The sequence below is a fragment of the Lepidochelys kempii genome, chromosome 3, assembly GCF_965140265.1.
Source record: "Lepidochelys kempii isolate rLepKem1 chromosome 3, rLepKem1.hap2, whole genome shotgun sequence".
NCBI classification, from domain to species: Eukaryota; Metazoa; Chordata; order Testudines; family Cheloniidae; genus Lepidochelys; species Lepidochelys kempii.
In genome coordinates this window covers 135,065,698-135,088,446 of record NC_133258.1, presented here as the reverse complement: position 1 = coordinate 135,088,446, position 22,749 = coordinate 135,065,698, and the positions used below count along the sequence as shown (strand labels likewise).

At 38.7% G+C, this 22,749-nt stretch overlaps 1 protein-coding gene across 4 annotated transcripts in view; it reads left to right on the top strand.

The window, feature by feature from the left end:
* Positions 1-22,072, top strand: part of HEATR1 (HEAT repeat containing 1) — a 54,420-nt gene extending 32,348 nt beyond the window's left edge. For all 4 annotated transcript variants that reach the window (XM_073338175.1, XM_073338178.1, XM_073338176.1 and 1 more), the window contains 19 exons: positions 976-1,094; positions 1,250-1,371; positions 3,080-3,208; positions 5,282-5,512; positions 7,300-7,426; positions 8,719-8,885; positions 10,034-10,080; positions 10,857-10,980; positions 12,157-12,297; positions 12,516-12,805; positions 13,485-13,635; positions 14,254-14,412; positions 15,104-15,238; positions 15,545-15,649; positions 15,736-15,904; positions 16,798-16,952; positions 17,846-18,004; positions 19,972-20,080; positions 20,737-22,072. In XM_073338175.1, the coding sequence (XP_073194276.1) occupies positions 976-1,094; positions 1,250-1,371; positions 3,080-3,208; positions 5,282-5,512; positions 7,300-7,426; positions 8,719-8,885; positions 10,034-10,080; positions 10,857-10,980; positions 12,157-12,297; positions 12,516-12,805; positions 13,485-13,635; positions 14,254-14,412; positions 15,104-15,238; positions 15,545-15,649; positions 15,736-15,904; positions 16,798-16,952; positions 17,846-18,004; positions 19,972-20,080; positions 20,737-20,825 (2,728 nt within the window). In that variant the 3' untranslated portion in view covers positions 20,826-22,072. The remainder of the gene's footprint in view (positions 1-975; positions 1,095-1,249; positions 1,372-3,079; positions 3,209-5,281; positions 5,513-7,299; positions 7,427-8,718; positions 8,886-10,033; positions 10,081-10,856; positions 10,981-12,156; positions 12,298-12,515; positions 12,806-13,484; positions 13,636-14,253; positions 14,413-15,103; positions 15,239-15,544; positions 15,650-15,735; positions 15,905-16,797; positions 16,953-17,845; positions 18,005-19,971; positions 20,081-20,736) is intronic.
* The last annotated feature ends 677 nt before the right edge of the window (positions 22,073-22,749 follow it).

Sequence of the window (22,749 nt, the reverse complement as noted above, 5' to 3'; positions counted from 1 at the left end):
AACATTAGAGTGTGGGCTAATACCTAAACATTGTGGCAGCAACGTATCAGTGCACCCTTTGTTTTAACTCCTTTAGTCAGGAGAGCAGGACACAGGGCTGCTGTCATTATTGTATACTGTACTGTGGGTCTTTGAGAGTGGTACAACACACACAGCTTGTCAGACATGTGCTTTATTTCTGTATTAAGGGGGTTGGGAGTGCTACGGTTTCCCTAAACCCCGATTTTCTGAATGGTCATGCAGATCTCCACTGGTGGTTGTGGTGGCAGACTGACCTTGTGGTTCCTAATTCAGGGCTGCTGAAGGATGATTTACAGAAAGTAGTAATATTGCCCTTTTTAAAGCAGCCTAATGAAATTATAGCTATTCCTCTCTTGCCCCATTTCCGGATGTTTACTGGTTTTTACATATACCTCTCCCAAAGAAGTACTCAAAGCCAGATGTTACTCAAACATCTTGGCAGGTAGAGCCTTGCTGAATTGCCTGTCTGCCTTCCTGTCTTGGGACCTAATCTGTAAAAATTAAATCCCTAAATTTCCCTTTATTTTGTAACTTAAATTTTTAACAGATTTGGTGATTAGTTTTCAAACCTTCAAATTTACCTTTTACAGTCAAGGGAAGATGGATATTTCAAAGGAAAGTGGGTGATTCAGTGAGCTTTTCCTTTCAGTGACATTAAGTGTTCAAATGACATTTCAGTGCACAGTGATTATTTTCTGAGGGGCCTGTAATGAAGAAAAAGTACAAATTGTTCGTAGTTTGAAACTTCTGGCAGCTTTTGTAAAAAGAACACTGAGATAAAATAGGAAATTTCTCCACATACTGTGTAAGATTAGTGATGTTTTTATGGAAGTCTCTTTGTTTGAATATTATCTCTGGTTTGAATTTTTAAGATGTGACTAGTCCACTAGTTTATCTGAAATTTATTTTTCATCCTTCCACTTCCTACCCCTGACTACCTCCTGAATCATTTAGATGCCTGGAAACTTCAACAACAGAACAGGAAAATATGGAATATACAAAGCAGCTAATCCTAAGCTGTTTGCTAAACATCTGTCAGAAACTGTCCCCAGGTGGCAGCAGGATCCAGTCAGGTAAAAATTACAGCTTCCAGTTCGGAGCAGGAAAACTTTCCCTAGCTTTTGTACATTAGCTGCCTTTTAGGATTGCAATAATATGTCTGTTTTTAAGACTAGTGATCTTTTTTTAAAAAACAGTACTAAGCAAGATATTTTTCCCCCCTCTGCAGATATCCTTGATAAAGAGAAATTTAATGTGGAGCTGGTAGTTCAGTGTGTCAGGGTATCAGAAATGCCTCAGACACATCACCACGCGCTGCTACTGCTTGGTACTGCTGCTGGCATGTTCCCTGTAAGTTGTGTGTGAGGTTTATTAACAACTCTTCTCTTTTTTGTCTCTGGTTTTAAGAGAGGGGAAGATAGAAAGCTAAGATAGAGGGGAAGATGTAGAGGACTTCAGGAGAGAAAACTACTGAAAGAAACGGGACAAAATTAGATGTCCCTTACGTTCTTTTGAAGAGATTCCCACTCCCATTTATTTATTTAAAAACAGAAAGATACTTTGCCATGGAGTTGTTAATCACTAATTATCAAGGGTCTTATTATCCCTCCCACAGAAAAACCCTTGGGGAATGGAGAACTTATTACAAAAGGGCAATATGGTTCAGCATGACATTATCCCCCTCAGGTTAAATGGCTCACCCACCCTTCTGTTGTGTTCAGGGCCTTTTGCACCTCCTTTCCTTCTTTCTTCCCTCCATGCTATGCAGCATAGTGGAGCGTCTGGCCCAGATATGACCATGAAAGGTGGTATTAGTGTGTTTTATCTCATGCAACAGTGTAATGATTGTATTTAATAATGTTTTAAGTCTTTGAAACTGCTTCTGAAATAGGAGTTCTCTTCTGTGGGCTGAAATTTGAATATGCAACCATTGTTAAAATAAGTTACGCAAGTGGTGTTAAAGTGTATCAATATATAGAGGCATATATTTGTTGTTCAGTCTACCAGTTGAAAAGTTGAAAAATAAAGTGCTCCTCTCCATGATTAAACTGAAATTTATTCAACAGGTAGCTTTTAATTGCTTTAGGGGAACCCAATATATAACATGAAAACAATTTTCCATCCTTCTTTAATACCGGGTCAGTGGCTGGTTTTCGTGTTTTAAATAAAGTAAATATTTGCCTGGAATATTAAATACCTTCCTAAAACATGGCATATTTATTCTGCTTGTTAAGCCTGCATGGGAAACCTGTTCACAGCTCTTATAAAACCAATAATGCACAGGCTTTAGCAAGATGGTGCCATCAGCAGTACTCAAAGAATTGTCAGAAGTTATCTTTAGAGCTTTCACAGTGCTAGGCTACATTAAACTGAAAAGTTTCAAATTGAATTTGTGTTTAAGTTCATATTGTGGTTGTGAGGTAGCCTAAAGAAGTCAGAAAACTAAAAATTAAAGCAGCTGCTCAGTCATTACCTCACATTGTGTCACCTTTGGTATTGCAGGTATTTGAAAGATAGAGGGGCAATTAGGTGTCCAACTTCCATTGAGAGTCAGTGGGAGTTGTGTACCTAATTGGCATTTGTGTCTTTGAAAATCTACTCATAGGTGATTTTGCATACCACAGTACTGCATTATCTGGATATAAGAGCATGATAGACTTAGTCTGCCTTAACTCTCAATTCCTTTTCTTTACTAATTTACTTAGATTTTTGTTTTGATGTCTAACTATTATATTCCCTTCAGCATAGTTGCTCTCTATAACTTCAAGAGACACCGTCAACTTGAAATCTAGTCAGTTCAAAAAAAAATTGAATAAAGAATTGTTTTCTAATTTCTTTCAGTTATAGTAAACTTTAAGTACTGTTTCTAAAAAAAAAAAAAAAAATATTTCAGATAAAGAAAGGGTCAAAAAGCCTTAAAGTATATTGACAGGTGGGGAGGGAGAATGGAGGAAAAGCAAAACCACAAACACATACACGCCCCTTACAAAAATTAGTAGCTTTAGTATCTAAAACTGAAAACACTAACCTTTTAGTTTTTTGGGGCTTTGTTTTTCAGGACAAAGTTCTCCATAACATCATGCCCATTTTTACATTCATGGGGGCAAACGTCATGCGTCTAGATGATACTTATAGTTTCCAAATAATTAATAAGACTGTGAAGATGGTTATTCCTGCTCTTATACAGGTGAGATGTTTTCTTTCATTAGAAGCAGGAAGAAAGCTCTGAACAGTATTTTGGGTGTGGGTTTTTTTTTTTTTTAAGGCACTAGTAAATTATTTATAGCATGTTCCTTGAGATTTCTATTGGGTATAACAGACATGACCAGCCCTAAGGTCCAATAAAAAGTAGTACTGAAAAAGCATCCTCCTTATCGAGGGAGCGGAAATGGATTTTACAGAAGGTGGAATGAAAGTGATGACTTACATAGCTGGTCTGGAGCATGTATTTTGGTGTACAGGTCTCAGTGACATACTTAAAAAGAAAAGGAGTACTTGTGGCACCTTAGAGACTAACCAATTTATTTGAGCATGAGCTTTCGTGAGCTACAGCTCACTTCATCAGATGTTTACCGTGGAAACTGCAGCAGACTTTATATACACACAGAAATCATGAAACAATACCTCCTCCCACCCCACTGTCCTGCTGGTAATAGCTTATCTAAAGTGATCAACAGGTGGGCCATTTCCAGCACAAATCCAGGTTTTCTCACCCTCCACCCCCCCACACAAATTCACTCTCCTGCTGGTGCTCACCAGCTCACCAGCAGGAGAGTGAATTTGTGTGGGGGGGTGGAGGGTGAGAAAACCTGGATTTGTGCTGGAAATGGCCCACCTGTTGATCACTTTAGATAAGCTATTACCAGCAGGACAGTGGGGTGGGAGGAGGTATTGTTTCATGATTTCTGTGTGTATATAAAGTCTGCTGCAGTTTCCACAGTAAACATCTGATGAAGTGAGCTGTAGCTCACGAAAGCTCATGCTCAAATAAATTGGTTAGTCTCTAAGGTGCCACAAGTACTCCTTTTCTTTTTGCGAATACAGACTAACACGGCTGTTCCTCTGAAAAGTGACATACTTAAAAGCCGAGTAATGATTTGATTAAAACACCATATGTTATCAGATTGTATGACTGAATGTGGCCTGAAATGTTATAAAAATATTTTGTAACTTACTTAGCAAAGAAATATTAGGAGTATCAAATCTGGCCTTCGCTGGTTTTGTTGGACTCATATAGTATTTATTTATGGGAATGGGAATGTCATTTCTTTTCTTCTAACTCTCTTTATTTCTGGCCATTTGAGCTAAATGAATATAAACCCAAAACAAACACACACAGAGTTAGAAAAAGACGTAATAAAAGCACTTTCCCTGAATCTGCTTTCACTTGACAAGTCCCTAACATTCTTCAGTAGTCCATGGATTTTCATGAAAAACATGGGTGAGATCTCAATTTCTAAAATAAACACAAATCTCTGGTTGGAAAACCTTTCAGGCCCCCTTCATACATCATAAAGAAACAAAAAAGAGAGAACCCTTGTTTTACTTTCTCTGCATGTCACTTTTAGAGAAATCAGGCTGTTCTCCAGTACATTTTGAAAAGTAACTTGTAATTACTGACTAATTGAGCCATTATCCAATGTGAAAACAAATCTATGTATGCATATATGTGTACACATAATTATTACATATAGATAGTGGTCTGTTAGTGAGCTGATATTCTCTAGGTCCTACCAAAATTGTTTTTATTAAAGTGTAAAATTTGACCAAGAATTAAAATGCATGCTGAGGGTGAGATTTTCAAAAGTGCTCATCATTGGTCTCCCTTGAAAATCTCCTGTTGACTTCATGGGCATAAATTTAGATTGTTGCTGAGTAATTTTCAAAATCCCAGTCAACTTGAGAGCAATTTAGTAAAATACTTTCCTAAAACTCAAAAGAAAATTTGACGACTGAAAACTAGTTAGAAAAACATAGTCTTTTGTTAGCCCCATTTTGCACTGGTGCAACACATCTACATTAATGGGGCTCATACACCGTTATGCCAGCGCAAACTTTTGTAATATCAATAAGCCTTACATTTTTACAGGATGAAGCCTTTAGATGTTTATCTTGTGATCATAATGTTTGGCAATGGTCTTGCTTTATGTGCCTCACAAAAACAATTCCCACCTCTTTATTTGCTTTTATGTGCATAGAAAATCCTCATTAGATTGTGCCCGTGTAGGATAATTTGTTGAACTCCCTAACCTGTTTATAGGCTGAAGATGGTGGCGCTCCAGAGGCTGCAAAGAATGTGGAGGAGGTAGTTATTAAAATCATACATGTGTTTGTGGATGCCTTGCCTCATGTGCCTGAGCACAGACGCCTTCCCATCCTGGCTCAGCTGATTGATACGTTGGGAGGGGAACGATTCCTCTGGGTTCTTCTGGTGCTCCTGTTTGAACAGCATGTGACCAAAACCGTGACTGCAGCAACCAATGGAGAAAAGGTCAGAACAATGAGGGGGTGAACTCTTTAACTGTAAAAATGTCCAGACTGAAAATAACAGCATGTTTTCGAGGTGGTGGTGGTGTAGCCTCATCAGTCCCAGGATATTAGAGACAAGGTGGGTGAGATAATATCTTTCATTGGACCGTCTTCTGTTGGTGAGAGAGAGAGAAGCTTTTTAGTTTACAGTAAGCTCAAAAGTTTCTCTTTCACCAACAAAAATTGGTCCAATAAAAGATATTCCCTTACCCACCTTGTGTCTCTAGCATGTATTCCATTCAGTTGTGAGATAAGACTTTTGCCTACCCTACAAAAAAACCATCTGTGTTGCTGCCAAAACATGAGGATAATGTTTATTATGTGTATTGTGGTAACACTGAGGAACCCCATCATAGCCTGGGACCCATTGTTCTAGGTACCATACAGACATGGTATAAAAAGGTAGTCCCTGCCCCCAAATTGCTTACAGTGTAAGTAATTATGTGTTAAAATTTCTTTTTCCTTGGCTGTGTATCTTACTGAAATGAGATTCTCTGGTGTCGATTTTATTCTTCCACATAGGTGGGAATAAACCATATTATATTGCAGAAATGTATGTGTTTTTGTCGTGTAGCCAGGATCTTCATGTAAAGTGTTAAAGGGAGACTGTTAGAATAGTTTAAGCTGAAAATTCAGGGTGTGTGTTTTATTTTTTTAAAGGAGGTGGTTACATTTTTTTATAAATGGAGATTTTTCTAGTCATAGTCCCCAACCACGTTGTGACCCCAAACACAACAGCACTTTGCTATTGCAGGGTACCCGGGAAGTGAAATAGATCAGTCTAGTTTTTGTCCAGGCTGAGTGACCTACTGAAAGTATTCAAACATTATTAATGGGGAAAAGTTAGGTAGATTACAACTTTCAGTTTTAACTATCACATTCAATGTTAATAGCACAGCTGTTGTAATATTTCATAACCTATTGGGCCAAATTCAGCCCTGCCTAGGTTGCTGTGCATGTGGTACTCCAGTCTTGGCTCAGCTGGGCCCATATTATTTGCTTTGTTTGTTTTAAAGACCAGGTCAGGTTTTTGAGGAGTTTTTTTTCTCCTGTGCAAAAATCAGCAAATACAATAAGTTTCCTACTGACTACTTTTCTAATGCATTTAGAGGTTAATTCTAATATTCAGTACATGGTACCTGTCAAAAATTGGAAAAGGTTCAGTCTGTGCTGTAAAAATCATTGTCATCATCTTATTTTTGCTCTTGTTTAGCTGACATTTTTGTGGGGTTCTATTCTCATGTGCCAGTTCTGGCCATCTTTGTGGGATGGAAAAATCAAAATAATCTTTGGCTCTAGAAATCTAGTAGTTTTCTGTTGGGCTTAAAAAAGACAGATGACAACAAAAAATACCCCACCAAACTGACTAATGCAGTAGCAAAAGAGATTTGTTTTCTCTACCTCAGATAATTTTTTCAGGTGCACGCTAACTGGGTTAGAGGATTTTTAATAGAATATTGTGGAGCATTTCACTATTGATCAGCTGGATCTGAAATAGTGACGTTAGTGGTAAGCCATAGTCATTACCACAGTACGGCTTTTCGATAGCCTTCAGTATGTGGAATGAGCTGTTGGTCTCTGCCCATTCACAGGGGACATGAGTCCAATACATCTTGCTGTTGTTATCATTAATAACAGTTCCAGCAACATTCCCTAGGACCGTACATTCATACACATTCAACAACAAAAGTTTTTTCTCTTATTTTTAGTTCTTGAAATAAATATTTTCTCTGTTTAATCCCTAAACAGGATGCTGTTTTGGAAACAGACGTTGAATTTTGGATTACTGTTTGTTGTGAGTTTAGTGTTCATCATCAGTTCCAGAGCTTGATGAAAATAATCCAGTACTTAACAAAACTGCCAGAGAACAAAGAAGGTAACCACAAAACGGACTTGCTCTGCAGTTGCTTGTGAATCTTAATGTTACTTCTGTTGTTCAAGGTTTTGGGCTGCAGGATTACCTTAACTGCATCTTTCCTTCTCATTCAGTTAGAACTACAGTTAAGAAGTATATACCTTTTTTGTGCCAAAAAATTTCATTTCAGAATGCTATGAATTAGCATTCAGGGCCAAATAGTACTTTTCCTTCATAGAATACAGTAAGATTCTCCAAAGTAGTTTAGCTTAAAATAAAAAGGGACCAACCATAATAATTAGTGTATAGAACATATCATGTGTAATATAGCATATGCTTGTTTGATAAGGCTGTTCTTTAAAGCAAAAAATAAAAAAATAATATATATATATATATAGGGACCTAACTCAATTTTAATGCATTTTTTTAAATGCAGGTTTCTGGTGGAGGCACTCATTGAACAGTATGTCTTGATACTTTAAAAAAAAACAAAAAACAACCATTATTTAAGTGTAAGGAGTTTTCCCTTCCTTGTTGATATTTATATGACTCTCTTTTTCCAGCAAAGGGAGACTGGACAGGCCTGATAGCAACATTTCCAAATATACTCAGTCTAGAATTTTGTGACCCAACCCCTTCCCCGCCCGCCCGCCCTCCCCTTTGGTGCCATCCTATTCGTGGCCCATTTCCCATATAGCTTTTTCAGAAGATGCAAAAGAAAATATAAAATATATACAATTTACAATACAGAAAGAATCAGACAAAATCTCAACATATGTATTAGAAGTTAATGAAATGGAGACGTTCCCCTCTCCTGTATTTTAGTGTCTTGCTTCTGACTTAATATAGGGATAATTCTGGGACTTTTGCAAAATGAATAGGACTAGCACAAAACTGACTGGAGTTCAGAACAGTTTCCGCTGTTCTGCTTGAGCCCTTGGTTTGCCTATTGTATAATATCACTGATGATGATGAAAAAATTAACACAGTGGGGAGAGAAAACTGATGACTTTCAGATGGCATTTTGTAGGAGAATATATTGAAAAATATAGAAGACTCTCTTGAGCCTGATCCTTCCATTCTTGCACAAGCAAAACTCCTGTTGAAGTCAATGGGGATTTTGCCATTGTGAGGACTGTAGGGTTGGACCCTATATCTTAGTTACCCAAGTTGACCTCAACTACTGAACAATGCAGCACTTACTTGCCCTTTAACTGTTGCAATATTTTATTTCAGTTTTAGTAATTGGCAGTCAAAAGCTTCTTTCCTAGTCATGGCTGCAAAAATAATTTTTGTGGGGGATGTTTTATCAGATGATCCTGGACCAAAAAAATTAAGAACACGCAAGATGAAAACACAAGATGAAGAAGTGCAGCTTTTTAATGTGGAGTCTCACTCAGGCAAACAACTGCGACATTTTAAATTTTTATCTGTCTCTTTCATGGCACAGCTTTTGGCTTCTCAAAGTTTTGTGAAAAAGGTAATGCAGATTTTTTTTTTGTCAAGTGGTTTGGTTTTCTTTTCATTCTGAACACATCTGTTCTTTTAGCTTTCTGAAGTATATTTGGCTGACTGCCTTTTACACAGTTCTGAAGTCTTTTTGCAATTTATCAGTAAAAGTTTTGGGGGGTTTCTTTTGGTGGTATGTTGTTGTTTTCTTTGTTCGTTTCCTTCCCCCCTCCAGTTCTCTTACAAAGAGATTTAGCCTGCGTGATTGATCATTAGGTAAAAGACAGAGTAAATCCTGGCTACAGTGAAGTCAATGGCAAATAGTGTGATATCAATCAGTTATTGAGACTATCTGGATTCACCAGATTCCAGCATTATAATTCCAAGGTCCCTTTTATTTTGTGATTTCGAATTACATATTATAAGGTATCTTTTGAGTTATAGTGTTGGAATTTGGTGAATCCATGTAGTCTTGGAATCTGGTAAAACTCTAACTCAGAGGTAAAAAATTATACTATTAAATATTAAAGAACCAAAAAGATTTTGTGTTTTTTAAAAAATATCAGTTATGGGGAACTGGGTGGCTCAACAGAGAAGTGATGAGATGTGAAATTTTTCACATGTAGGTCAATGATTCAAATCTAGCCCTAGTTTGTAGCATTTTTCTATCCATCTGACTGCAGTTTGGTGGCTTACATGAAATGAGTCAGTGTTCTGTCTCTTTCTTGTGGATAAGTATCTGATCACGAATCCACCATTGCAATTGGTATTAGTAGGATGGGCACTGGTAGTCTCAGCAGAGAGGCCACAGCTTGAAAGGACATGGAAACTCAACTCATCTTTTTAGAGGTGATCCCTCCATCTCTGGTTTGAAACATATTGATAGAATAGTGTTAGGCAAGCTTTCACTGCAGGTGCTAATCCTGTGCTTGCCCAGAGGACTTCAGTTACCTGAAGTGTGGTAATCCAGTGTCATTCATCAGCAATGTTACAACAATCTTTAGTTGAGTTTCTTGGGTTTCATCCTGTCATTAGTTTTTGGGGTTTTTTTATGACTAAACTACAGCTATAAAAAAATTGTAATTAAATGTTAACGTATCCTTCATGGAAGCAGCTCCAATGTGTTACTGTAATACAGTCCTAACAACTGTTTGGTTTTTTGTTTTTGTTGTTAATCAGATAGTCGAATGTGGTGGAGCTGAAGAGCTTCAGGAGTTGGAGCAGAGGTACATGTGCGCGTGCACACAAAAAAAACCCCTACAAACTTATGTCTCTGTAGTTTATTACAAGCAGGTTGTTTTTTCAGTTGATTTAGCTGTTGTCTGATTTTGGGGGGTTTTTTGTTCTTGACAAGTGAAGTGCTTTTTTAAAAATTAATTCTCTCCTCTTTGCGTGATTTCATGTATTTACTTTAATGTTTACATGAGCACGTAGCTGCCATGATAAGAGGGTCTCTAAAAATCTGAAATTATATTTGAAATTCTTCTAGCCACAACACTCGTTGCTCCTTCACTCCCAGGAAAAATCCCTTATCGATGTAAGCCCGTTTGTCAGAATGAGAGTATTACAGTCATCACAGATGTAATTTAGAAGAGCTGACTGTAGTAGATGTTTCAGTGCAGCAAAATTTAGGTTTTGGGGGGAAGGTGTAACTTGCATGGGATGACAGTAAGTAAAGAAGGGATGTGTGGCACAAGTGAAGTGCTGCACCTCTTAGACCTGTTTCCGGGCTTTCATACGTTTCCCGAGGTGTTTGGGAGACTCCTTATCCTTTGGAAAGGATGATAAATGGTTGGAGGGCTAGATGGACTCTTCTTAATATGTGCCCCCAGCCTGAACTATTTCCTAACAGGTTTTTGTATTTTAATATCTAGATCTAATGTAAATAGTTTTCTGTACGGGGTATTTTATTAACCCTCATTATTGTCTGTGAAATTTCTTGCCCTCCAGGAATAAAATCACTTTGTAAATGTTACTCATGAAAAAACGTTTCTCCATTTAGATTATTAGAAGAAGTTCTTTGCTACATAAATGTTGTGGCACACTCAGTGGAAGAAAATGCAGACAAACCAACAGCAAAGTTTTGGAGGGCTCTGCTCAATAAGTCTTATGATATGCTAGATAAAGTAAGTTTTCATTACTCCATTTGTTGGCTTTGTTTTTCCTTCTCCCTTTTTTTTTAACATGATTATAACATTTGTTACATTTTAATTTTTGTGAGAGAAGGTGGGTGAGGTAATATCTTTGTTGGACCAACTTCGTTGGTGAGATAGACAAGCTTTCAAGCTTACACAGAGCTGTTCTTCAGGTCTGTGTAAGCTTGAAAGCTTGTCTCTCTCACCAACAGAAGTTGGCCCAATAAAAGATAATACCTCATCCATCTTGTCTTGCAAATATCCTGGGACCATCATGGTTACAACAGCACTGCATATAACATTTTATCTTTGCAACGTTTGTATAAGGTTTTTTTGTTGGTGGTTTTATGTTACATAATTCATTAGTAAGCTTTACCAACCAATTTGGGACCTGATGCATTGTTACTTTAATTTTCTAGTGCCAGCAGTATTATTAGGCAGAGCAAACAAAGTGAAGTAAACCCAGTGATGGTTATTTTTCTGTTAAGCGTCCTGGTGGTTGGATAGAGCCATCTAGATATTGTCAGAAAGAAAATAGCCTTCTGGTGTTTTTTCTAGTTACAACTTTTAACGTGGACTTTTAGTTAGCTAATATTTCTGCAGAAGAATTTACATGAAGTGACAAGCCTTGCTATGTTTTTCAAGTCTTTTTTTTTTTTTTAAATCAGAAGTACAGATATCATGTTGGCTTGGTGCCCTAGCAGCAATAGTGGAGCTATGGATCAGAGTTCTCATCAGTTCTCAGGGTGAATGGTGCTGAATTTTCTTCCATTAGCGACTTAGTTGTCCCACCACTCCGAGCCAGTGTGCATGGAGCAATGTCAGAAGGATTATTTTGGTGGCGAATAATATCTAGCCAACTGCAGCCTGGAGTGGAAGAATATTGTGTAGGAATCCTCAGGGTTAAATGAGGCAGAGCAAGTAGAAGGTAGTTTATTTCCAAATTGGTGGCTAGCAGTTACGGTATGAGAATTAAACATTGTAGCAGGAACTTACTTTCTCCTTTTGCTTTCCCAAACAAAGCACTATCAGGACATGCTTTCCCTTCTTTTCTGATCCTCTCTTTGTTCTCAGGAAGTGCACATTTCTATACTTTTTGGGGGGCTTGGATGGTGCAGTACAGGAAAGAACATTTGTGTTGTTTTTTTTTGTTTTTTTTTTTTACAGGCCAATGCCTTATTGCCGACACAGACATTTATCCCTGTCATTAGGGGACTGATGACCAACCAGCTGCCTTCTGTGAGACGTAAAGCAATGGATCTCTTGAACAATAAATTGCAGCAGCGCACACGTTGGCAGAAGGTCCAAGTAAGGCAAAGGGTTAAGCCCTTTCTTTTTGTTTAAACTGTTCGCACCTTTCCGCTAATGTAGAAATGAGATGTCGTGTAAGGGCAGGTGTAGAACTTTCAGATGGAAATGTGAGTTTTTGAATACCAAAATGTGGTCCGCCCACCCACATTAACTTGCAGGATCTGGACCTAGCTATGTTTTTAATTTCATATTTGTGTGTTCTTTTGTTCTCTTAGGTTTGGCAGCTCTTAGAACTAATTCCAGAGCTAATCACTATTGTCCAGCGTAAAATCAATGAGGAGGAGGAGCAAGCCATCAACAGGCAGACTGCTTTGTTCAGCCTCAAATTACTGTGCAAATGTTTTGGCACAGACCATCCAGAGCCTTTTGTGCCTGTCCTGAAAGCCACCATTGACCTGATTTCTTCAGAGAGGAAGGAAGAAAGGAATGTGATGGGAAGTGCTTTGCTGTGCATAGCTGAGGTCACCTATACGCTGAAACCACTAGCAGTACCTCAGCTTCCAAGGTATCGTCCATTTTCATAAAAGGGTTCACTGCCGCAGGAACTACGTCAGATGAAACGTATTACTAAAGGCTGGCTTAAAGGCTTGTTAAACTAATTGGCAGTCTGTATGTGCACGGTGTGCTTTGTAGAAATGGATAAAGGCCCAAGAGTCCTCCTGAGTACTTAGAGCGAGAGAACTCCGAAGCAAATGCTGCACTAATTGTGTAAGAATTGGAGATCATTTAATAATCCCAGAAGTTCTTGCAGAATCTGTCAAATGGCTATATTACCATTGTAAGCCTGACTGTATTTAAAACATAGAACCCTTGTTCAGCACAGCTGGAAAATAGCTACGATACAACTCTGTTTGGTCCTGCCTGTTCATATGGAACTCAGGCATTTAATAAAACAGCTTTTTTAAAAACACCTTAGCCTTAATAAGAATGCTCAGTTTCACAATGTAGCAGGGCCTTAAATCTAATAATCTTCACAGCTTTTTGAGAAATAAAATAGAGACGTGAATCCCAAAAGGCCGGGTTTTCAAAAATAGATTCTGCAGCTGTGCACGGAGACATTGTAGACACGAAAGTTGTGCCTGTAGTTTTATAGGCTGGATTGGGGCCTATTTGGAAAGTTGCCTCCCAGTGTGCAACTGGCAATGGATTTACTTCTCTGCGTGTTTTTACTTGATTATTTGCAGGCTGATGCCAGCGTTGCTGAAGACACTAAAAGACAAAAAGGAGCTGGTCTCTAACGAGATTTACTTGCTCAGCGCAGTGAGTGCGCTGCTGAAAGTTGTGGCAACACTGTCACACTTCCTCAGCCCCTATCTGGTGGATGCTTTGCTGCAGGTGAGCCATCGCTGTCTTGAGAGGGTGAGGGGACAAGAATGAGGAAGCTCAAATCATGGAGGTCATGCAGGATTTTGCAGTGAATTAAAATGAGAATTTGGCCATCTGGGTGGTTGGGGGAAATCTCCTGACTGCTTCTACTCAGCCTCCGCGAGTAAATGGAATGATGTAGCTGGTGTTCTCCTCCTGCAACCTTGCAGAGACTTAGCTTGCTACTTTAGGAGGTGGGGTGTGAATTTTGAGGGTTTTTCTCCTGTACCAGTAAGTTGATCAAATGTGTATATATTAATAAAAACTCCAGCTTTTATAAATAGAGTGGATGTAATGATCCTCTGCTTATTCCACTGATGAATCCCCTTTTTCAGTTTTCATGTATTGCAGGAGACAAAGTCTTATATACAAAGTTCATAAATTGTAGTGTTTAAAGTAGTAACAGACAGTAGTGCTTTTTATTTCCAAAATGCTTTGCTAATTAAACTGAGTATAAACTTTTTAAATTAAGTAGGTGATTTCTTTGTTGGTTCCTAGACCGCAATATTTTTCTGGAGGAGATGATTATGAAAACAGCTCTTGAAAGATTTGTTTTACTGGTTTTGTTGTTCTTGGATTTTCTGATAGGTCGTTCGCTTGGAAAGGATTGCAGTGGAAATGGGCCCTTCGTCCCAGCTTAATCTCCGTTTAACATCACTGAAAACTATGTTAGCTACACAGCTTGGTCCCAGAGTTCTGTTGCCAGCGATTACCAAGTGTTACAATGAACTTGCAAATGCTTGGAAGGTTATGATTTTTTTCATTCATTAGTAAAGTTAGTGGAAATGTAATTATAGTTTAAATATGCATTTTTATATTAAACCAGAAAAGTTAGAACAGGGAAGGATCCATCAGGCTCTAGAGTATTCATATGCTAGATGGCAAGTATGGAAGACAGTTCTGTTCATTAAAGCTTTCATTTATTTGCTAGGGACATACATTAGGAATTGCAGCTTTCCTCTGGGCCTTGCTACTATCTCATGCTTGGGCATTTAAAATCTGCTGCCAAGATGGGGAGGGAAAGAAAACTCTTTAAAGGGACACTGCCTATTTAAGTCAAATTGTAAACAAACACATCTTCACCTTTTATTGATAGTGCCTTAGATTACCAGAAGTCAAAGAATTTTATAAAATCCAAGTTATTTACAACCTGTCAACTTTTTTATTTCTCTTAGCTTGGGCAATGAAAATCAGGTTTAAATCAATTTTATTTTGTTTGGTCAGATGCACCTTTTGGGTTCTTAATGGTGCAAATTTTGGGTTTCTAACATTGTGAATGGGGATGTTTATTTGTTTAAAGACCATGATTTTCACCTGTATTTTTTTTAAAAATAAATTGTGGAAGGAATTCAGTTGATCTGATGATCTATGGATGTGACTTTTTTAATTATGGGGTAACAGCTGTCTCTTTTTTTTTTTTTTTTTAAATCTTTTACAGAACCGCCTGGGTCCCCTTATGGACATTCTTAAAGAGCACATTGCAGTTATGGAGAGAAACCAGCTCATCTCCCATCAGTCTGAGCTGACAGCGTTTTTCATGAAAGCCCTGGACTTCAGAACAGAGCACTCACAGGTGGAGTACTGGCAATTCTTAAAGAGCAAGAATGGATGTGGTTTTCTACTAGATGTTAATTTTAGAAGTTCTTTACAAGAATGTGTCAGGTTGTTTCCTGCTAAATGCATTTTCTGCACTTTTGAGAATTGTGTATTCAGCTAGGAGAGAAGTGAGAGAGTGCTCCTTGTGAATAGAAAATTTTAGTTACACAAGTATCTTGGACCTAAACATAGTAGAGATTAAAGTTAGACTTTGTAAAAGGATGCTCATCAGGCTCTGAGTCTTACTGTATGGATTTTGAATTATACCTTTCACTTGTTCTAGGATGATCTGGAAGAAGTTGGTAGAACAGAGACCCATATTATTAGCTGTTTAATTAGCATGGTCATGAAGCTTTCGGAGGTTTCTTTCAGACCCCTCTTCTTCAAGGTAGGAATTTTAATATAGTCCTTTGGTATTAGCACAACTGTATTTACAACTGCGTTAATGTAGAACAAACTTCTCTCTCTCATCAGTTATATGATTGGTCCAAATCAGAGGTCACCTCAAAGGACAGACTGTTGACATTCTACCGGTTAGCTGATTGCATTGCAGACAAGCTCAAGGGTCTTTTCAACCTGTTTGCTGGTAATTTAGTGAAGCCTTTTGCTGATACCCTGAACCAGATTAACATCTCCAAAACTGGTAGGTCTCCAGTTACTATAGTTATCAAAGCAGGAACAGTTGAAATATGATATCACTGTAAGCTTGCTGTCTCTGCATGCCTCCCACCCTTGTCTCCTAACACGTTTTCTTCCCCCTTTTTCTTGCATCTTGCAGCAAGGTGGCTTACTCATTTGGGGGATGCAAAAAGGATGTCTTCAGTTGGGGGGTTTGGGCCAGAAGTCCAAAGAAAGGAATATTCTTCAACTAGGGGAAGTCATTCCACTCATGACGTTTCTTTTGGAGTCAGCCAAAGTTGCAGTTTGTGAGATCAGTGAAGCCTGTTTCAAGACCCTGCTCTCTTACGTTTCACTCATTGCCTCCCCTGACATGGCCATATAGAACACACCAGCCAGGCTTGGGCTCCACAACTTAGTTGATGAAATATCTGCTGCTGTTTTGTTTCATTTTCCTCTCCCCATTCAAAACTCAGGCAACCAGCAAATGCATTGGTGACAGGATGTTTCCATACTTAGGCAGCCTGTACATCAGTAGCACTGATTGTCAGGTTCTTCAGTTAATCCCTAGCACCTTTTCCCACAAGCTGTGTGCTCCCCTTCTTCCCCAGCTGTATGCCACATCCAGCAGCAACAACGTTAATCTAAGCAATAATATTCCAAACTGCAATGAGCTAAAAGGCCGTATTGAACATTGCATTTCATGTGGACTAGATTTAATCATGGGATATCCAGGCCATAGGCCATTTACTACTTACTCATTTCTTAAAAAGAATGTTGGTAACATCGACTGCTAAATAATCTCTCCTTTCATTATAGCCAGTTCCATGAACAGCTAACAATATTTCTAATTCCTGGTGTTTGCAGAGCAAGTGGCTTCTTCATGGTTTTTCCTTTCCTTCTTTTCCCCACGTGCAGATGAAGCTTTCTTTGACTCTGAGAACAGTACTGAAAAGAGCTGCTTATTGCTGCAGTTCATCCTTGACTGTTTGCACAAAATCTTCCTCTTTGATACCCAGCGTTTTGTAAGCAAAGAGAGAGCAGAAACCTTGATGGTGCCCCTAGTTGACCAGGTACTGACACGTACATTGAAAGGAGACTATTGCTGGATTATCCAAGTATTGTATTCCCATTTCGTTTAACAGGTTTATTGCTGACTATTAAATATTCAGATTATATTCCTTGTAATTTGTCATGGATTTGGCCTTCTTTGGATTAATCTCTCCCTGTTCCCATTTTATTTTCAATAATCGTATTATTATTATTATTATTATTTATTATTTATTTTAGTATTTGTCTTCAAAGTACTTCAACGCGTTACCTAAATAACCCTGCACCTCAGTTTTCTCATACTACAAAATAGAGAAATTAATACTTACCTACCTCACTGGGGTATTGGAAGGATTAAGTGACTTGCCCAAAGCTCAGGAGTTTCCAGCTCCTTCTCCTTTGCTCGGACCTTTTAAACTGCCCCATCACACAATTAGATATTCTGCAGTGCCAGCCAACACCACTCCCAAGTTGGATGGGTCATTGCTGCATGAAGAAGCTTTTTCTGTCTCCTCCCCCAACTCCTGCAGGCCAAGTACACTCCCTCTGCGGGCTCTCAGACAGCATTTATCAGTCAAAGATATGGCACCCCAAAGAATTTAAACCTGAATTTTTCATGCGCCAGTAAACAATGGTACCATTAAATCTTAAGCCCAGAAGAGGGAGTTCATAGCTGAAAGATTTTAGGGGAATCAACATTTTAAAATGTAACTTCTTAGATTTTTCATCTTTACTGGTGTTTATCTTCCTTAGTACTCTGGCCTTTGGAATCTCCCTCCATTAGGCTTTGAACTCGTGTGTTGCGAAATGTTAACCTGATGTTGCAGGGTGAGAGGGCAGCAGGATGTTTTTAAGCCTCAGTTAAACAGTTGGGCCTTTCTGTTTGACTTGCTTTGTGATCATTTTACTCCTGCAGCTAGAAAACATGCTTGGAGGAGAAGAGAACTTCCAGGAAAGAGTGACCATGCACCTGATTCCATGTATAGCTCAGTTTTCAATTGCAATGGCAGATGATTCTCTATGGAAACCACTAAACTACCAGATTCTGCTGAAGACAAGGCACACCTCACCTAAGGTATGAAGCTGGATTATCTCCAAGTTGAATATGAGTGTGTTTAAACTGCTGTGCATAGAAAGCAGATTGTGGGTTGGCTGGGTCATTGCTTGACATGAAATTTGCTCTTTATGAGATAACACACTGGTATTATTAATACAGATGGTCCTTTACTATAGTGTGAATGGAATAGCTTCAGAATGGATGCCAGAAGATAATTATGGGCAATTGTTCATCAGTCCCCAAGGACTGACCTATGTTTTAGCAGGGTTTCACTGTGTCTTCCTTTTGTTCATGTTCTACATTTATAGTATATCTAAGTGTGGCAGAATTCAATGTTTATATTTGATAATTTTAAGATATCCATGTTCGTTTTTAAGCATTTTTTCAATTTTTATCTATTTACGTTTTCACGGGGGGGGTGTCAAGCAATTTATTTAATGACAGTAGATGTTGAGATTCAAAAAGTTAAAACCTTATAACCATTAAAACACAAATTGTCAACACCACATGTCAAAGTATACAAACCAAACTCTTAAGTTCTCAAGCAGCATTTTTCTTTCTTTGCATTTTGATTATCAAAGGAAAAAAATCTTCATGGGTTTGTTTGTGTATGGTGACATCTACATTTATGGATAAAAATCTAATCCTCCTATGCCCAAGTATATTAGGCCCTTAGGATGGTTAATGAGGAATGACAGGTTGTGAGGTCTTCAGTAAATTGATAACACCCAGCTCTATTTCTGCAAGGCTTGCTGATGGAGCAGAACAGTTGACTTACTGTCTTGTGAGTGGGATTGTGATGAGGGCGAACTGGCTAAGACTCGGCTAATTTTGATGGGTTGTGGGGAGCAACTGGAAGAATTAGGAAGTGTTAATCACAACTTCAAAAGCAAACATAGCCTATCTTTTTGAGCCTGGTGTATAATCTATGGATCTCATTGGACCCCAGACTAGTTAGGAGCCCAGCTTTTAGTACAAAGAGAGACCTTTTATTTTGTATATGAACCTGCTACACTTATTTGTCCTTTTCTTATGAAGAGACTAGCCTTCAATAATGCATTCAATTTGGGCTACACCTTGAGACCAGCTGGAGCCTAGAACTGACATAGAATGCAGCAGTCATTTTATTAAGAGGGCTAGTATTTCAAGAGCACAAACACCAGAGCTCTGTAAGCTTTGCTGGAGGGTTATAGGCTCCCTGGTGGGATTCAAGCTGTTTGTCTTGATGTTTAAGGTATGTCTACACAGACCACGGAAGTGAGCCTCCCACCCTGCGTGGACACTCAGGCCAGCGGGGATCACATTAGCGCTCTAAAAATAGTTCTATAGACAGTACTTAAGTTGCAGCTTGGGACTACACTTGACGTCCTAACTGGTTTGGGCTCTTCCTCTTAAAAGACTGGTCTCGCTCCTCCAATGATATTGTCACCATTGCAGTCGGCAAAAGTGCTGGAGCTCCACTGATGTAATGTAGAGGGAGGTGGTGGCAGTGTTCTACATGGGGTCCTTTCACTTTGCCGTTCTGTTGGTCAGAATCATTAACCGTCTGGGTGTGCTTCAGGACCCATTGGAGGTGGAAATGTTTTGAAGACTTCATGAAAGGAGTCCAGTCTATCAGCTAACTTTGAAAATTTCCTCCTCCTAACAAACCCATCCCTCCTTAATGTCTCTATTCACTTCAACCAGGCTTAATTCTTGACTAATATTCTGTCCTTTTCCCCTGCAAGATGTGACTGGCTCTAAATTTTTATGTATATGGGAGACTGAACTACATTAGCCTCTCCGGCTCCAAGTAGTTTAGTAAACTTCAGTTCCCAGAATTCACTTTATTACCCCTCTCCCCAAATAAAGGCACTGGGAGGAGAATGGAAAGGGAACTAAATTGATCTAAGACATGGAGTATTAAAAGGTATGTTTGAGAATATGCTGTATTGCTTGTTTCCCTATATAGTGGCTTAGGTTTTGTTTTGTTTTTTTTATTGTAGGTCCGATTTGCTGCTCTGCTTACTTTGGTAGAACTTGCAGGGAAACTAAAGGAGAACTACATGGTGCTGTTGCCAGAATCCATCCCTTTCTTAGCTGAGCTAATGGAAGGTAATGTCCTACAATGCTTCAGTTGACAACCAGGATATTTGGGTTGTCCATTTTGAAATACTCGTATGATACAAAACAAACTTTAACAAAGACAGTGATCGATCACTGACACATTAAAAATCCACTGTCCTGAGTGTTAACTTCTTTTTTTAAAAGAATAATCAGTGACTATGACATTGGCTAAGTACACCAATTAGTATACTGGGACTTGATACCTGAGGTGTTAATGGGACTTTTAATTTTAGTTAACAAGTGGATGCATTGTTTTAGGAGCCATAGACTAACTGATGGGAATTCACCTCTGTGCACTGGGCCTGTGCACCACTTAAGTCCCAAACAATCAGACTGTGGCACTGGTTTTAGGACAGGTTTTTATGAAGCGTTACTACATTTACCGCACTCTTGTGAGTGGTAAAACCACTTTATTTCAGAAATATTTTTGTTGCATTACCTTTTCAGCTGCAGTAATGCTCAACTAGTAAATGCTTCCCAAACACCATAAGTGCATCCCGAACACCCTGCCCAAAGGAGCATACAGTGTGAAAAGACACACCCATGAAACGGGGTGTGGGGAGATCTTACAACATAAGAAAAGTGGTGAGGGTGGAGATAGGGCATATAGGTTAGTTACATCTTTGTTAATGTTTCCTTTTTAGATGAATGTGAAGAAGTAGAACACCAGTGCCAGAAGACAATTCAGCAACTGGAAGTTATTTTAGGAGAACCACTCCACAGCTACTTCTAAGAAACACTATTGCCTCTTTGTTGTAAAGTCTCAGTCATGAGATGTGAATGTCTGTCTCACATAAAAGAGCTAATCATATTGCCACAAAGTTACTATGTCGCTCCAATTAAGAGTAACACCTTTTTTTGTAGTAGACTGCGAAGATCTTGCCTATACGCTGTTCAGGGTCATGACAATTTCCACGGTTATTAATAAATTGAAAATATTACAGGATGGCTTTTTGACTTCTGTATACTGTAACTTGTAGAAACCGCTGTATGAATTCAGTTCAGGAAAGACAATGGGGATAAATAAACTAAAATGTGCTGCAAGGTTTTAGAAGGGACAGACTTCTGGGTTTTTTGTTTTTTTTCCTAAACTTAGTTTCTATCCTGTTAAGTTTGTACTGCAGCTTTTTAGTCATTTATGGTGACGGTAAGCATTTTCTAGTAGCAGAGTCCCTGACTACAGAAGCTACATTTTTGTGAGATGTTTTCTTTACAGTAGTTAACATCACTCTTCCTTTATGCTCTATGGGATTTGAGTGTCAATTATACCAGCCTATAACCTCAAACAGTAGTTGTTAAATTAGTGTTTTCTTTGTAGCTGTTTTCTTTAAAAAGTGATTACTATAATCACCATTATGCCATAAGTCTGATATGTCACAGGGATGTGCACGTTACTAGTGATGTGAATTAGGTTCTTACAACTGTGTGTACCCATTTGTGAAAATCAGGTATTTTGTCTAGATTTGCTAGTTTAACTACCTTGGTTTCAGAATCTTTCATGAAGAATGAATGGGCAGATGTTACCTTTTCTATTCCTGTCTCTTCTTTTTAACTGTGGAAGAAAATAAGTGAAGAAGCCAGCAATACTCCATTTAAGGCTGTTGACCATAGATGACTATACAAGAATCCAACTTCAAAGGAGTTTAGAAAATAAAAACTTTATTCGCATTGCAGGATTTACACTACAGAGCGGAAGTCAAACTTACACAGGGACTTTAGGAGAAAAGTGAAGTTAACTGAAAATAATTTTTACGTAGTGCTCTTTAGATAGCTAGGCAATTGTGGTAAAAACCAACTTTTCTTAGGCTGAGGTTAAATGTTTAGTGAGGAGGCTGTTTACAGAAGCATGTTTTAGCTGGAACGTACTTTTCATTTAAAAGACTTAACAGTGAAAAGTAAATCTAAATTACATGCCAGTGTAACACTGTCTAGTGTGGGCACTTTTAAATGGGCCTGATTGAAGGATTCAGAATAGTTAGTCTGTATCCGGAAAAAGAAAAGGAGTACTTGTGGCACCTTAGAGACTAACCAATTTATTTGAGCATAAGCTTTCGTGAGCTACAGCTCACTTCATCAGATGCATGCAGTGGAAAATACAGTCGGGAGATTTATATACATAGAGAACATGAAACAATGGGTGTTACCATACACACTGTAACCAGAGTGATCAGGTAAGGTGAGCTATTACCAGCGGGGGGGGGGGGGGGGGGGACGACGAGGACACCTTTTGTAGTGATAATCGAGGTGGGCCATTTCCAGCAGTTGACAAGAACGTCTGAGGAACAGTAGGGGGGAAAATAAACAAGGGGAAATGGAGTGGATGGGTCATTACACAAAGTAAAACTAATGACCCATCCACTCCATTTCCCCTTGTTTATTTTCCCCCCTACTGTTCCTCAGACGTTCTTGTCAACTGCTGGAAATGGCCCACCTCGATTATCACTACAAAAGGTTCTCCCCCTCCCCCCCATTGCTCTCCTGCTGGTAATAGCTCACCTTAAGTTATCACTTTGGTTACAGTATGTATGGTAACACCCATTGTTTCATGTTCTCTATGTATATAAATCTCCGCACTGTATTTTCCGCTGCATGCATCCGATGAAGTGAGCTGTAGCTCACGGAAGCTTATGCTAAAATAAATTTGTTAGTCTCTAAGG